The 16899-nt window shown below is 40.6% G+C and overlaps 2 protein-coding genes and 1 pseudogene across 6 annotated transcripts in view; 2 read left to right on the top strand and 1 right to left on the bottom strand.

The window, feature by feature from the left end:
* Nucleotides 1-12110, top strand: part of MASTL (microtubule associated serine/threonine kinase like) — a gene marked incomplete at its 5' end in the record, with an annotated part of 35474 nt that extends 23364 nt beyond the window's left edge. The window contains 6 exons of one of the 4 annotated variants that reach the window (XM_082740874.1): nucleotides 166-1314; nucleotides 2988-3126; nucleotides 6685-6699; nucleotides 9552-9665; nucleotides 9748-9849; nucleotides 11156-12110. In XM_082740874.1, the coding sequence (XP_082597000.1) occupies nucleotides 166-1314; nucleotides 2988-3126; nucleotides 6685-6699; nucleotides 9552-9665; nucleotides 9748-9849; nucleotides 11156-11313 (1677 nt within the window). In that variant the 3' untranslated portion in view covers nucleotides 11314-12110. Of the gene's footprint in view, nucleotides 1-165; nucleotides 1315-2984; nucleotides 3127-6684; nucleotides 6700-9551; nucleotides 9666-9747; nucleotides 9850-11155 lie in introns of all 4 variants that reach the window. The other 3 variants (XM_082740873.1, XM_082740875.1, XM_082740876.1) reach the window with 3 other exon arrangements.
* The window catches only part of ACBD5 (acyl-CoA binding domain containing 5), a gene marked incomplete at its 3' end in the record, with an annotated part of 91912 nt that overhangs the window by 23348 nt on the left and 51665 nt on the right, over nucleotides 1-16899 (bottom strand). The gene's annotated exons all lie outside the window — the stretch shown is intronic.
* On the top strand, nucleotides 15054-16061 carry LOC309868690 (small ribosomal subunit protein eS1 pseudogene; annotated as a pseudogene). Its single transcript has one exon. The product of its transcript is annotated as a small ribosomal subunit protein eS1 pseudogene (transcript).

Here is a 16899-nt window from a genome sequence, read left to right as displayed (position 1 = left end):
TGCTCTTTAATTCTCTGTTATTGTTCTTTTGTTCCAGGGGAAAGTGGGACTAGGTAGCATAGTAGTTTATGGGGTCATTTATTCAACCTAAGTCAACAGAGGTTTTAAAAGGTTTAAGAATCTCAGCGTTATACACTAAAAAAAGTGTTTTTTCCTCCCTCTCAGGAAAGTGACAATGCACCGGGCTCTACAATGATGAGTTGGAATATAATAGAAAAGCCTTCATGTACAAAATCAACCAATGCCATCGAGACCCAAGGTTTCAATAAAAAGGATCTTGAGTTAGCCCTTTCTCCCATTCATAAGAGCAGTACCATTCCTGAGACTGGAAGCTCTTGTGTAAACCTGGCCAAAAAATGCCTCCCCAAGGAAGTTTCTTGGCAAGCAAGAGAACTGGATATAAATAATATTCATGTGGCCACTGACCCAGCACAGTCTGGTTTTCACCAGTCAGATCAGTGGGCTGTAGATCCTGGTGATAGGACTGCAGAGCACCTTGAAAAAAGAAGTTTTAAAAGAACTTTTGAGTTAGTTGACTCTAGTCCTTGTCAGACCATCATACAGAATAAAAAAAACTGTATAGAGCATAAGTCTAGAAATGAAATGAACGATGGTTATATAAACCAAAGGACAGGCATAACAATGGAAGTCCAAGACCTGAAGCTATCAGAGTGTGGAGGTCAGCAAGGTGACTGTGCTGATAAGGAGAACATGGTCAATTCTTCCACTGATAAACCACAAACCCCAGAAAAATCACCTATCCCAATGATAGCAAAAAACCTTCTATGTGAACTGGATGAGGATTGTGACAAGAATAATAAGAAAGACCTCCTAAGTTCGAGTTTTCTATGTTCCGATGACGAGAGAGCTTCTAAAAGTATGTGTATGGACTCCGATTCATCTTTTCCTGGAATTTCTATCATGGAGAGTTCATTAGAAAGGCAGTCCTTGGATCCAGATAAAAGCATCAAAGAATCCTCTTTTGAAGAATCAAACATTGAAGACCTACTTACCATATCACCCAGCTGGCAAGAAAATACCTTGCCAAAAGGCGATGAGAATCTTGCTGTCCAAGATAGTGGCCAAAAAATGTTAGCTCCATCTTCAGAGGTGCTGAAAACATTAACCTTATCTAAAAGAAATGCTGTAGCTTTTCGAAGTTTTAACAGCCATATCAATGCATCCAATAACTCAGAACCATCCAAAATGAGCATTGCCTCTTTAGATGCAATGGATATTTCCTGCGTTTATAGCGGTTCATATCCCATGGCTATAACCCCTAATCAAAAAGGAGCATCCTATAAGCCATATCAGGTATGTTCCAACTTTTTAACACTTTGTTTGGTTTTGTTTTTTTAAAAAGCTGATTTATTTGACACTGAGAGAGAGAGAATGAGCACAAGCAGCGGTGTGAGAGAGGGAGAACCAGGCTCCTCATTGAGCAGGGAACCCATGCGGAGCTCGATCCTAGGACCCTGGGATCATGACCTGAGCCGAAGGCAGACACTTAACCCACTGAGCCACCCAAGCACCCCTTTCTAACACTTTGTTGTTGATTTTATGACAGAAAACTATAAAGGCTAGGTACTTATCTCTTACCTAGACTATCTGAGATGTTCTGTTCTGCTGGTTGGGAATCTTTGGATTGTTGGAGGTTTTGCTGCTGAAAGGTAAAACTGGTAGCAATTTATTATTTTTAACTATAGCACCTTCTTCATTTGCGCTCTAGACTTGCACATATTTTTTCTTTTTTTAAGATTTTATTTATTTATTTGGGAGAGCACATGCATGTACAAGCAGCAGGGAGAGGCAGAGGGAGAGGAGGAACAGATTCCCCACTGAGTAGGGAGCCCAATTCAGGGCTTGATCTTAGGATCCCAGGTTCATGACCTGAGCTGAAGGCAGCCACTTAACTGACTGAGCCACCCAGGGAACCCTAGTCTTTCACATATTTTCAGTCACATATTTACATATTTACAGTGACATATTTTCACTTGAAAATAGCAACTCTAAAATACAATATTAAAGTTAACTCTATCTTTAATCCCTTCTAAGGACTTTCATAGATTATCTCTTTTCTTTATAGAAAATAGTTGGAAAATAGATATTTCAAATCTTATATTGTTTTTATTTTCTAAACCTTTATCTTAATAAACCCAAAGTTTCATTTTTTTCCCTTTTTTTTTGGAGAGGCAACATAAAATTGAAAGTACAAACCCTGATTTAGGGTCACAAGAGTTGGGATTTTCTATTCAGAAGATGCTGAGTGACGTAGAAGTCCCTTTTCTTCAGAGCCTGTTTCTTATCTCTCTGTAGAATATGCTTACACCTGTTCTGCTTGTCTCACAGAATCCTTGTAAGACCACAGAATATTTTTAAAGATTTTCTTTTTTTTAATTTGACAGACAGAGGAGGATCACAGTAGGCAGAGAGGCAGGCAGAGAGAGAGAGGAGGAAGCAGGCTCCTCACTGAGCAGAGAGCCCGATGCGGGGCTCAACACCAGGACCCTGGGATCATGACCTGAGCCGAAGGCAGAGGCTTAACCCACTGAGCGACCCAGGCGCCCCAACCACAGAATATTTTTAAAACTTAAATACCAATTAGCACAAGAAGTTATTTATATTTAGTACCAGCTGATGTGTTGTCCCAATAATTCAATCATTTGTAAGCCACAACATCATCCCTTAGTGACCATTCTGAAGTTCACATTAGTCCATGCTATTGAGAAAGAAATTTTCCTTACGGATTTCTTCTTTCATTCTTGCATATCTAGATGTTACTGAAATAATTGGTCTTATCTAAGCTATTTCATTTCACCAGATATCAAGACTGTTCGAAATATTAGTCATGAGTCCGTTTTCAAAACCGATCAGGAATTTGCGTAGGTCTTTTATGCCCAGCAGCCTAGCTTTGATTTTGTTTTTAGCATTTCTGTTCACTGGAAGAGGAAAGAAGATATTTATTGTAAACTATTTTTAATTAGCAGACCCCGAAACAGGTCAAATCAGGAACTCCATATCGAACTCCGAAGAGTGTGAGGCGAGGGGCGGCCCCCATGGATGATGGGCGGATTCTTGGAACACCGGACTACCTCGCACCTGAGCTCTTACTGGCCAGGGCCCATGGTAAGGCTTCCATGTCTTTGAGTTTCTGAAGTGTTCTCTATCACTACATTTTCTTTTGAGGTAAAATTATTCTAAATTACTTTGGTATTTGGATTACCTATAGAGAGTAAAAGAAAAGGAACTCATGTGATACTGTTTTTCTCATAAATATGGCATTTCTTATGGTAAAAGAAGACATGCAGCCATTTGTCCTTTGCATTCCTGCTCACTCTCAGTGACCCCGAGCAGCCCCACCATCCAGTGGCTCTGCTATCTTAGTTCAAAACATCTCACCAGCTTTGGCTTGGGAATACAAAGTTGAACAAGAACTTCTGTTCAGTCTGCAGCAGCGCATTCCTGTTTAGAGCTTACCCTCACTTATCCCCTCACCACAAAGGTCAAGCCAGAAGTGAGCCATCTTCGGGATGCAGCAGAGGAAGACCAGGATGGCATTTCTTTTTTTTTTCTTTTTAAAGATTTTATTTATTTATTTGACAGAGAGAAATCACAAGTAGATGGAGAGGCAGGCAGAGAGAGAGAGAGAGGGAAGCAGGCTCTCTGCTGAGCAGAGAGCCCGATGCGGGACTCGATCCCAGGACTCTGAGATCATGACCTGAGCCGAAGGCAGCGACTTAACCCACTGAGCCACCCAGGTGCCCCAGGATGGCATTTCTACCTAGCCTCTTTATTCCCCTTTCTCTCTCTGAAGAATTTTCCCCTCCTGCCGTCTGCAGTGAACTGGATTGGTCTCTTAGGGCTACATCATCAAGTGCCACAAACTGGATGGTTCAAAGCAACAGGAATTGATTGCCTGACAGTTCTGGAAGCCGGAAGTCTGGCACCAAGGTGTTGACAGGACCATGCTCCCTCTGAAATGTGTAGGGCAACGACCTTGCCCTTCCAGCTTCTGCTGGTTTGCGAGCAACCCTTGGCTTGCAGGGGCCTCACTCTAACCAACATGTTGCATTCCCCCTGGCTCCATGGTCACTGTGGCTGTGTTTTATAAGGACACCAGCCATATTGGATTAGGGACCCACCCTACTCCCTTGTGATCTCTGCAGGGACCATATTTCCAAATGGCACACTCAGAGGACCTCAGGGTTAAGACTCGAACATGTCTTTTCAGGCAGACATAATTCAGTCCATAATGTGGTCATCTTCTTGATCTTGTCAGGTACTTCCCTATTCTTGGGGCTCCTTCCCGTGATCCAACTGTCTCATCTTCTCCCCACCCCTCCATCCCACACACGCGCACGCACACACACACACACACACGCCTCTTCTATTTTTATTTCTATGCTGCCTTTTCTCTTTAGCCTGCAAATAGGCTTCCACCCTTGTCTTTCCCTACCACCTAACTTCTCAAAGGTTGACTCTTTCCTTTGCCTAATTATTTTTGCCCTGGCAATCTGATTGTTATCCCAACTATTTAACTGACACTTTCTTTTTTTCAAAATTTCTATTTGTAAGTAATCTCTACACTCAACATCGGGCTCAAACTCACAACCCTAAGATCAAGAGTCATACACTCTATTAACAGAGCCAGCCAGGTGCCCCTAACTTGCACTTTTTTATTAACAGTCATCAATGCTGTCATTCTTGTCACATCTACCAGCCTCTTCTCAGTCTCCTTCCTTCCTTTTACCTCTGTTGCCGCCTCCTTAGCTCTTCAGTATATGGAGATTCTTCATGATCCTGCCCTTTCCCTTTTTTCCCTACCCCCGCTTCCAGTCAATGTCATCTCTCCCATGACTTCAGCCGTCAGACCCTTGTCAATACTCCCCAGAGACCTGCCTCTACTCCTGACTTTCTCTAGGCTGCATACACATGGGGAAAGCACCTACTCAGCATTTCACTGGTTATTCAGTGCTGTATGTCAAAATGGGACGGGTCCGGCTTGCTCTTCCTCCGTTCACTCTCTCAAATCTGCCATCTTTGTGATGACACAGACATTGCCCCTACCTTTAAGCATTTAAATCCAGTCGGTTCTGTCCCTGCAGAATTTCTTCTCATCTTTTCATCTCTGCCACTATCCTCTGTAAGAATGTCCTCTTTCCCTTTCATAGTTTACTAGCTTTCTTCCTGGGCCATCAACTTCATCCTCTTGTCTCTAATCACTGCCACCAGACTTTCCCTCTTAAAACATAAAGTGGTCAGTCCATCTACTCTCCTTGAAAACCATGTTGGCTCCTTCCTACCTGCAAAATAAAATCCAGATTACTGATCACGGCATCGGAGGCTCTCAGCTCTTATACCAGCCTTGTCTCTCAAGGAATCTCTATTTCTTTTATAAAGAACAAAAATGTATTTCGCACACATAGTTCTGGAGTCTGGGAGGTCTACGATTGAGGCATAGGCAGATTTAAAGAATCCCTTTATAGGTCTTATGTTCCCATTCCACTTCTTAGACACATTTATTTTTAGGTTTTCCTTATTTTGTGCAAGTATTTTGCCTTAGTTGAAAAAAGCCAGAACCCAATCCTCTTCCCATTAAATTTCTTCTCATCTCATCATCAGTTCAAATGTTACCTTTTTCACAGAGCATCCATTGGTCAGTTATGGAGAAGCAGTTGTTCAAGTAGCATATGTCATTTTACCTATGTTATTATATTTGTCTCCACTATAAAAGCTTAAGAAAATTTCTCAAGATGAGAGAATCCAGAAGGATTCCTTGGTAGCACTCACTAAAAACTGTTAATAATCTCTAAATGTGTTGAGACACATTTCAAATTCCCCTTTATCAGCCAAAGCAACTAAGTTCCTCTGAGCACTTAACTGATTTTTGTACAGTGTCTCTGTTGCTAAGTCACAGGTTTGTTAGCTCATTTCCTATAACATATGTTTTCTCTGCTTAGGATACAGTATAAAAGTAAGCTTCAAGTATAAAGATTTGCTTTTTAGGATCTTGCCTCTATTTTAATGGGACATCTAGTTATCTCAGCTATCTAGTGACTTCCATTTTCTATAAAATATTTGATACACCATTCTTAAAACAACAAATAATACAAAGCTATTTTTTTTTAAAGTAGGTTCCACACCCAGCTTGGAACCCAACGCAGGTCTTGAACTCACGACTTTGAGATCCAGACCTGAGCTGAGATCAAGAGGCAGACACTTAACCCACTGAGCCCAGTACAAAGCAATTTATAACTGAAAAAGAAAAATCACTGCTTTATACTTCTTTCCCAAATCCCAGGCCTCAAGGGCAGTCTCTGTAACAACTTTGTTTCTTACATTCACCTCTCTGTTTCTAAAGATCTTGCTGCAGACAGCTAAGACTTCTCTGAGCCCTCCATGGTCTCCCCCCTCCCCCACTGCCAATTACTTAGGAACTCTGGCCAGAGTTTCCCATGGCTTTTTAGGCTGTTTTTACTTCTTTTCTCTTAACATTGTGTCGAAATTATCTGTTTTGTCCCTCCTTGAGTAGTTTGTTTTCTTCTGGAAGAAAGCTCTCTTTCTTCTTTATCTTTGTGACCCTTGTGTCTTGCATAATATTTAGGATCTAGTTGGATGAATGATGTGAGAATGAACTCATGATTTTAATACAATGTACCTAACTACTCTTTTCTTACTGTGCAGGATTTCTGCCTTCCGGTGAGTGAGCTTCTCTATAAAGTAATATGGCAGGGGCGCCTGGGTGGCTCAGTGGGTTGGGTGGCTCAGTGGGTTGGGCCGCTGCCTTGCGCTCCCGTCATGATCTCGGGGTCCTGGGATCGAGTCCCGCATCGGGCTCTCTGCTCAGCAGGGAGCCTGCTTCCCTCTCTCTCTCTCTGCCTGCCTCTCCGTCTACTTGTGATTTCTCTCTGTCAAATAAATAAATAAAATCTTTAAAAAAAATAAAATAAAATAAAAAATAAAGTAATACGGCAAAGCAAATTAAACTGGTCAAAGTATAACTAGATCACATTGCATGAAAAAAATTTTTCCCTTTCATCTTATGAAATACCAAATGTATTCTGTCTTCTAAGCAGGAGGACATCCAGAGAGAATGTTCTCTATGAAAACACATGTAGGCAGTAGCATTTTTAAAATAACGTTTCAAGTGTCAGAGCGTAAAGATACAGCCTTTTTATTGCAACCCAGAAAACAGGCTTAATAAAAAATATTAATATTAGCACCAACAAAAGGGCTTAAATTTTCCTACTCATTTAATCCCATTATTGTTTGAAAACAAAAAGGCATAACAGTACCAATGGAAAAATTACAGATGGGGGTTTTGTATTAGAAAACCGATAGTGTAAAACAAGTTTGTTCTATTTTTCTGGCTAATGGCATGTATTATAATTCCTACAATTTATCATCATATGTGATCTTATTAGACTTTGACTCAAATATATGGGTATGTGTGACATATCCATGGAGAAATCATGGAAGTTTTTGACATGAGTATATTTTGGCTGAGCTGGGAAAAGGGTTCTAATTTCTAACCTGAGTAAAATAATGAAGATGGATGTTTTTTCCTGACTTCTCCCCTACTTTTCTGTTATTTGGTTACACTCACTATCTATTCTTTCTCAGTGCTCCTTAAAAGACCTACTAACTGAGGTGGTTTGTGTGGGTTTTTTTATAGTGATTATTAAAAAATAGTAATGTATAGACTATTTATATTCTGTTCCTTAGGGAAGATGGAATTACATGGCTTACAATGAAGACACACTGTAAATGCATGCGATTGTTTTCCTAATGGCAGATTCTACAGTGCTTTCCTACTTGTTTTAAAATGGAATGGTGTAGGGACGCCTGGGTGGCTCAGTGGGTTAAAGCCTCTGCCTTTGGCTCAGGTCATGATCCCAGGGTCCCGGGATGGAGCCCCGAATGGGGCTCTCTGCTCAGCAGGGAGCCTGCTTCCTCCTCTCTCTCTACCTGCTCTCTGCCTACTTGTGATCTCTGTCAAATAAATAAGTAAAATCTTAAAAAAAAATAAAATAAACTGGTGGCAGTTACTTAACCATAGTGATAAATTTTGTGAAATTGATTTTATAGCAGTTTATTTTTTTATTCGATTTTTTTTTTAATTTACTTGAGAGAGAGAGAGCAAGCAGAGAGAGCACGAGCAGGGGAGAGGGGCAAAGGGAGAGGGAGAAACAGACTCCGGGCTGAGCAGGGAAGCCAGCCTGGGGCTGCTGGGATCATGACCTGAGGCAAAGGCGGAAGTTTAACTGATGGAACCACCCAGGCATCCCATGAAATTCATTTTAGAGAGTAATTTTCAAACACATTTAGTACTAAACTAGAATCCCTATTTTAAGTTTATATTGAAGTTAATATTTTTTTGGCTAAAATTAAGCTTTGCTTAGGAAATACTTTTTCATAGAACTAAGCAAACATATAAAAAAACAGATTATAAGGTCATGTTTAAAATAATTGATTGAAACATCTTTGCATATAGATGATGCCTCCAGTAAAGATCTTATTTAGAAATCAGTTTTACGTATTTATTAAGATTTACCTCTTAATTACCTTCTCCAGCCAGTTTAAGTGAATATTTTTTGTTAAACTAATTTGCCCTTCTCTGTTTTTGAAAGGAGTAAGGGAACATTAAAACACTGTTTTTAAGGTTTTCCCTTGTCCTCCAAATAGTATAAATATTCTACTTCATCTCATACCCATGTGAAATTAGTGGAGTACAAAATCATCTAAATGTTATTATCCTCCTCCATTTGAAATTGACAAGTATTCTATTTTAGAGAGTAATCTTTTTTTTTTAAGATTTTATTTATTTATTTGACAGAGAGAGAGAGCACAAGCAAGGGGAGTGGCAGGTAGAGGGAGAGGGAGAAGCAGGCTCTCCACTGAGCAGGGAGCCTGATATGGGGCTCCATCCCAGGACCCCGCGATCATGACCTGAGCCGAAGGCAGCTAGCTGCTTAACTGACTGAGCCACCCAGGCGTCCCTAGAGAGTAATCTTAAGATTAAATGTATTTCTTTGTTGTGTTTTAGGATTTAGAACAAGTAAATATCCAGAATACCAGAGGTCATTAGTGAGTAACAAAGGAAAGATAGCTTTAACTTTTCTTTGACTAGCTGTGTTTTTCTAAGGACTTTATTTCTTTATTTGACACAGAGAGAGAGAGATCACAAGCAGAGAGGCAGGCAGAGAGAGAGGGGGAAGCAGGCTCCCTGGCGAGCAGAAAGCCCGATTCGGGGCTTGATCCCAGGACCCTGAGATCATGATCCAGGCCAAAGGCAGCAACTTAACCCACTGAGCTACACCCAGTAATTAGTGATAATTACTAATCTAAACTTCTTGGAGAATAGAGAAGGAAAGTAATTGCCATGTTACGGAAATAAAGATAATTTGGGGTTTTGCACCTTATGGAGCTAGAAGAAAACCTTAGGAAATGAATGCCTTGACTGCGCCCAAATATCCATATATTAACATTTTAGTTGATGAAATATTTGTACAAAATGCTTACAAGTTCAACTACTCCTTCTTAAATTCCAGGTCCTGCAGTAGACTGGTGGGCACTTGGAGTTTGCTTGTTTGAGTTTCTAACAGGAATTCCTCCTTTCAATGATGAAACACCACAACAAGTATTCCAGAATATTCTGAAAAGAGGTGATTCTTTTTCTATTAAGATAGATGTATTTATCTCTGTGTAATATTTGAACAATGATTAACAAGCTATTTGTATTTATAGATATCCCTTGGCCTGAAGGTGAAGAAAAGTTATCTGATAATGCTCAAAATGCAGTAGAAATACTTTTAACTATTGATAATGCAAAGAGAGCTGGAATGAAAGGTAAGGTTTTGTGTTAACAAACTCTTATCCTTGATTTGTTTAAGATGAATGGTAATAAGGCGCCTGGGTAGCTCAGTGGGTTAAAGCCTCTGCCTTCGGCTCAGGTCATGGTCCCAGGGTCCTGGGATTGAGGCCCGCATCGGGCTCTCCGCTCAGCAGGAGCCTGCTTCCTCCTCTCTCTCTGCCTGCCTCTCTGCCTGCTTGTGATCTTGTCTGTCAAATAAATAAATAAAATCTTAAAAAAAAAAAAAGAATGGTAATAATGATACCAAGTACTAATACAATACTACAAACAATCTGACTGCTAAGTTGGTTAAACATTTCTTCAGTTTACTTTTGCCGCTAAATATGCATTGATATATTTGTCCTTATTCTGCATTAAAATTCAGTATATCAGGTTAGGATATTCATTCACTGAATTAATATTCATTAATTCTTTTAATCTCAAACAGGTACCTTAAAGCAATCTTATCTTGTCAGTGTCTTGGGTTTTTTCAAAGCCTGATAAAGTTATTCATTGACCAACAGAGGAAATTTTTTTATAAAAACTCTCTTCTGAAATATCTTACTGCTTCATTTCTGATACCACTGTTGACTAAGAAATGTATCAGTTGCTAGATTGTTTCAAATAAGATAAATCTGATATATTTATGACCCTTCAATAGTTTTTACCAATGCAGGCGTATTTTAAACTCCAATTTTGAAACTAGAAGAACTCATTGGCTTTAATTTAGATTCAAATTGGGTTTAATGTCAGCTGCCCTAAAATCCTTTTTGTAATGAAGTATACAAAGACACAAAGAAGGAGTTATGTCCCCAAATGCATTTCTATGTGGTGTAAGGTATTTAGAAAAATAAGATTTAGTAATGTGTCACTTGTATCAGCTTCTAGGTGTTCCCTCTAATAAGATTAACAGTTTACTTATTTATTTAACAAATCCTATAGAGTGACTTCTAGGTGCCAGGCAATGTTGCTGTGGTGCTGGAGGTACCCTAGGGATGAACCAGACTAAAATCCATGTGCTTGTACAACTTACTCTCTAGGGGAGAGACCTAAGGTAATGAGATACAACCATGACATCATGACATCTAGGAGAGAGTACGGAGAAGAAAGATAAGGCAAACCATTCATTCACTCATTTGACAAATACAGACCAAGCACCTGTCATGTGTCAAGTGTTAGACAAAATGACAATGTGTGCCAATATGTAATACATGGTTGCAGAGAGACAGACATATGTGTGAAGCAGTACTTACTTAGGTAATGGTGTCATAATAATCTATTTTGTTTTATATTTTTCCCAAGAGCTGAGATGTCATCCTCTCTTCAGTGATGTGGACTGGGAAAATCTGCAACATCAAACTATGCCTTTCATACCCCAACCAGATGGTGAGACAGATACTTCCTATTTTGAAGCCAGAAATAATGCTCAGCACCTGACCGTATCTGGATTTAGTCTATAGCACATAAATTAACCTTTTAATCTAATCTTGTTTTATAAGCTGTCATATACTCCTTCATAGCAGATTGATTTAAGGGGGAAAAAGAATCATTATGTTACTTGGATCAATGAGCTTCCAGAGTTAAAAGTCTCGCAAGAACACAGTCAGTAATTTATCTTAATCTCAGAGTTGTATATAAATCTTCAAAACTTTTTTCACTTTATTTATTTTGTTGCTGCACTTTATGAAAATTAATGCATCAGTAAAACTAGAATGACACTACTCTGTTAAAAGAGGAACAAGCTTTGAGCCTTTCTTTCACATGTTGATTTCAGTCCACCATTCATTTTGGTGTTAAAATAACAAAATCATACGGTTTTTTTGTAATTTATGTGGACATGATTGCCTACAAAAGTGGAAGTCTCAAGAGCAATCATTTAAGCTTGCATTTGTGGCCTCAAAACTGCGGCTGGGAAATTCCTTCACTTGGTAGTGTAACTCCTTTAGGGAATGAGGAATAAAAAGGATAGAGGCTTTAGCTTACTTTACTATGAAACAGTCTTACAGCAAGTCAGTCTTGCTGCCTTGACTGCTTCTGGTTCTTTCTTTATGATATATATTTGCTTAAAATTATACTGGAGAGCTTAAGTTGTGATATGCTATAGCAATTTTAACAGTTTATTCAATTTTAATAAAACATGTGATTGTTTACATCTTAAAAGAATTTGTTTAAAACACATGCATCATTACAAGAAACAACCTGATCCTTAAAAATAAATAATTTATTTGTGCTTAATAAATGTAATACTTCAAGTATATTATCTGTCAATATCCTTCTATTAATTATATTTACATACTAAGATTCAACTTCACTATAATTCATTACCCAGCGGTGAGTGAGTGAGTAGTCAGAGACAAAGGAAGATGGTGACAGAGTAGGAGGACCCTAATCTTACCTTGTCCCGTGAACAACTACATAACTATCAAATCATCCTAAATACCCCAGAAATAGACCTGAAGACGAACAGACCAACTACACAACTAAAGGGAGAAAAGAAGCCACATCAAAGAAGCTAGGAAGTATGGAGACAAGGTTTAGGAGAGAAAATGGATCCTGGTTGCTGTGGAGGGGCGGGAGCTGTGGTCACGGAGAAGGGCAAGAGAGAGGAGCACACTAGATTGCACAAGGAGAAGTTTTCCCCATAGCCACTCGCTTGGAAAACAAGAGGGGCTGAATTTCATGAGTTCTTGCAACTAGGAGGCCGTAAAGCCTGGAGTTTTCCAGTCAGCAGGATTGATTGGGATAGAGCCCAAAGGCACTGTGCTGCTCCTCGAGGGAAGACAAACAACCCCAGGAGCAGAGAGCTTGAAAAGAACAATCTGAAGAGCGCCGGGGCACATGGTGGGGAGAACACCCCCTCTCCTTGGAGCTGTCCCTGAGAGGCAGAGTTCATGGAGACACCTCTCCAGGGACAGAGGAGCCACCTAGTGCCATTTCCCCCACCCCCGGCCCAGCATATACACAGAGCCGAGCCCCCGCAGGAAGCACTGTGGCACCAATATTGACTACGTAACTTGCTTACACCAAGCACCTTCCCCTTGCACTCTGGTGGAACCACCCTTCTCAGTCACGCTTGCCTGAGTCCCACTGTGGGCCCCCCCGCCTCCACAGACCAGAACAAAGCCCAGCCTATGCCACATCTCCCGACCAGAGTTTTGCAGGACGTCAGTTCCAGTGGAGGCTCATTTTACAAGCAGACCGAAGCCCACCTAGTTAAAACTCACCACATGGTACCAAACACTGCCCACAGCAGGCAAAGAGCCTCTGCAGATGACTGGTCTCAAGGACAAAGCAGCCAAAACAATACAACAGCAGAGTGCACACAACACACACCAGAGACACTCCCTGAAGGACCAGGCTGTGGACACTATGGGACATCTTCATAAGGCCATTACTGTCAGGAGCAGGAGACCTAAACTGGAACACAGACAAGAAGGCCGTGACTTAGACAAAATGAGAAGTCAGAGAAATCTATCCCAGATGTAAACAAGGTAAGGCTGCCGCCAAAGATCTAAACAAAATAGATAAAAATAACATGCCCATTAGAATTTAAAACAATAGTCATAAGGATACTCACTGGGCTTGAGAGAAGAATAGAAGGCATCAGTGTGATCCTTACCATAGAGAAAAGTTAAAAAAGAATCAGAGATGAAGAGTGCAATCCATGAGATTAGAAATGTGCTTCTAAAAGGCTGGAAGAAGCAGAGGAATGAATTAATGACCTAGAAGACAAAGCAGTGGAAAGCAAGGAAGCTGAACAAAAAGAGAGAATTATGCAAAATGAAAATAGAGTTGGGAAACTCATTGATTGACTCCACCAAATGTAATAATATTTGTATTATAGGATCCCCAGAAGAAAAAGAGAAAAGGAGGGGCGCTGGGTGGCTCAGAGGGTTAAAGCCTCTGCCTTTGACTCAGGTGATGATCCCAGGGTCCTGGGATCGAGCCCCGCATCCGGCTCTGTGCTCAGCAGGGAGCTTGCTTCTCCCTCTCTCGCTGCCTGCCTCTCTCTCTCTGCCTGCCACTCCACCTACTTGTGATATCTCTCTCTCTGTCAAATAAATAAATAAAATCTTAAAAAAAAAAAAAAAGAAAGAAAAAGAGAAAAGGGGACAAGAAATTTATTTGAAGAAATAATAACTGAAAAATTTCTTAATCTGGAGAGGAAAACAGACATCCAGATACAGAAGGCAATGAGAACTCCCATCAAAATCAATAAAAGGGGGGGGGGCGCCTGGGTGGCTCAGTGGATTAAGCCACTGCCTTCGGCTCAGGTCATGATCTCAGTGTCCTGGGATTGAGTCCCGCATCGGGCTCTCTGCTCAGCAGGGAGCCTGCTTCCCCCTCTGTCTCTGCCTACCTCTCTACCTACTTGTGATCTCTCTCTCTGTCAAATAAAATAAATAAAATCTTTAAAAAAAAAAAAAAGAATTAAAAAAAAAATCAATAAAAGGGGGTGCCTGGGTGGCTTAGTGGGTTAAGCCTCTGCCTTGGTCTTGGGATCCTGGAATCAAGTCCCATATGGAACTCTCTGCTCAGCAGGGAGCCTGCTTCCCCCCTCTCCTTCTGCCTGCCTCTCTGCCTACTTGTGATCTCTCTCTCTGTCAAATGAAAAAATAAAATCTTTTTAAAAAATCAATAAAAGGAGCCCCACATTAAGGAATACTGTAATTATGGGGTGCCTGGGTGGCTTAGTCGGTTAAGCATCTGCCTTCGGCTCAGGTCATGATCCCAGGGTCCTGGGAATTGAGCCTCATATCAGGCTCCATGCTCAGCGGAGAGCCTCCCTCTCCCTCTCCAGCTCCCCCACCTTGCTTGTGTTCCCTTTCTCACTATCTCTGTCTGTCATAAATAAAATCTTTTTTTAAAAATACTGTAATTAGGGGCACCTGGGTGGCTCAGTGGGTTAAGCCTCTGCCTTTGGTTCAGGTCATGATCTCAGGGTCCTGGGATCGAGCCCCGCATCGGGCTCTCTGCTCAGCGGGGAGCCTGCTTCTCCCTCTCTCGCTGCCTGCCTCTCTCTCTGCCTCTCTGCTGCTTGTGGTCTCTGTCAAATAAATAAATAAAATCTTTTAAAAAAAAATACTGTAATTAAATTTGCAAAACCCTAAAAGCAACAAAACAAAAGAAGTCATTAACTTACAAGGAAAAACCCATATGGGTAGCCAGAGATTTTCCCAAAAAACACTTGGCAAGCCAGAAGGGAGTGGTGTGCTATATTCCAGTGCTGAACGGAGAAAAATCTGCAGTCAAGAAAACTATCCACCCTGAGCAGTGCCCTAGTGGTTGGGAAGAACAAGCGCCTTACAAAAGGCAGCAAAAAGGGAGCCAGGAAGAAAGTGGTTGATCTGTTTTCTAAGTAAGATTTGGTGAAAGCACCAGCTATGTTCAATATAAGAAATATTGGAAAAACATTAGTCATAAGAACTCAAGGAACGTAATTGTATCTGATGGCTGCAAGGGTCGTGTTTTTGAAGTGAGCCTTGCTGATCTGCAGAATGATGAAGTTGCATTTAGAAAATTCAAGCTAATTACTGAGGATGTTCAGGGCAAAAACTGCCCAATTTCCATGGCACGGATCTCATCCAGGACAAAATGTGCTCCATGGTCAAAAAATGGCAGACCATGATTGAAGCTCATGTTGATGTCAAGACTACCAATGGTTATTTACTTCATCTGTTTTGTGTTGATTTTATTAGAAAACACAATAATCAGATTCAGAAGACCTCTTATGCTCAGCACCAACAGGTCCGCCAAATTCGGAAAAAGATGATGGAGATCATGACTGAAGAGGTTCAGACAAATGACTTGAAAGTAGTGGTCAATAAATTGATTCCAGACAGCATTGGAAAAGATAGAGAAAAACGTTGTCAGTCTGTTTATCCACTCCATGATGTCTTCGTTAAAAAAGTAAAAAACGCCGAAGAAGCCCAAGTTTGAATTGGGAAAGCACATGGAGCTTCATGATGAAGGTAGTAGTTCTGGAAAAGCTACTGGGGATGATACAGGTGCTCAAATTGAACAAGCTGATGGATATGAGCTACCAGTCCAGGAATCTGTTTAAAATTCAGACATTTAATGGTGACAAATAAAAAACCTTATTTGTGATGTTTAAAAAAAAAAAAATAGATTACTCTATCCAGCAAGGCTATCATTCAAAATAGAATGAGAGATAAAGAATTTCCAGACTAAACGAGCCATGCAAGAAATATTAAAGGGTACCCTAATTGGAAAGGAGAGATCAAAAGTGCTAGTATAAAAGCAGTAAAAATGAATTTTTTTGAAAGATTTTATTTATTTGAGAGAGAGAGAGCACAGGCAAGGGAAGAGGGAGAGGAAAAAGCAGGCTCCCCGCTGAGCAGGGAGCAGCCAGTGGGGCTGAATCCCAGGACCCCGGATCGTGACCTGAGCTGAAGGCAGATGCTTAACTAACTGGGCCACCCAGGAGCCCCCTGTTGCATTTCTATACACCGATAACGAAGTAACAGAAAGAGAAATTAAGGAATCAATTCCATTTACGGTTTCACCAAAGACAAAAAGATATCTAGAAATAAACCTAAACAAAGAGATAAAAGACCTATACTCTGAAAACTACAAAACTGATTAATTTGAAGATGACCAAAGAAATGGAAAGATAGGGCGCCTGGGTGGCTCAGTTGGTTAAGCAACTGCCTTCGGCTCAGGTCACGGTCCCGGAGTCCTGCATCGGGCTCCCGGCTCCATGGGGAGTCTGCTTCTCCCTCTGACCTTCTCGCCTCTCATGCTCTCTCTCACTGTTTCTCTCTCAAATAAATAAATAAAATCTTTAAAAAAAAAAAAAAGAAAGAAAGAAATGGAAAGATATTCCATCTTCACTGTTTGGAAGAACAAATATTGTTAAAATATCTACACTACCCAAAGCAGGCTACACATTTAATACAATCCCTATCAAAATATTAAAAGCATTTTTCATAGAGCTAAAACAAACAATCTTAAAATATGAATGGAACTACAGGAGACCCCAAATAGCCAAAGCAGTGTTGAAAAGGAAAAGCAGGGGCACCTGA

This window comes from Mustela nivalis (genome assembly GCF_964662115.1).
Source record: "Mustela nivalis genome assembly, chromosome: 7".
NCBI classification, from domain to species: domain Eukaryota; kingdom Metazoa; phylum Chordata; class Mammalia; order Carnivora; family Mustelidae; genus Mustela; species Mustela nivalis.
The sequence above is the reverse complement of the archived record's forward strand: the minus strand, read 5'-3'. Positions and strand labels throughout refer to the sequence as shown.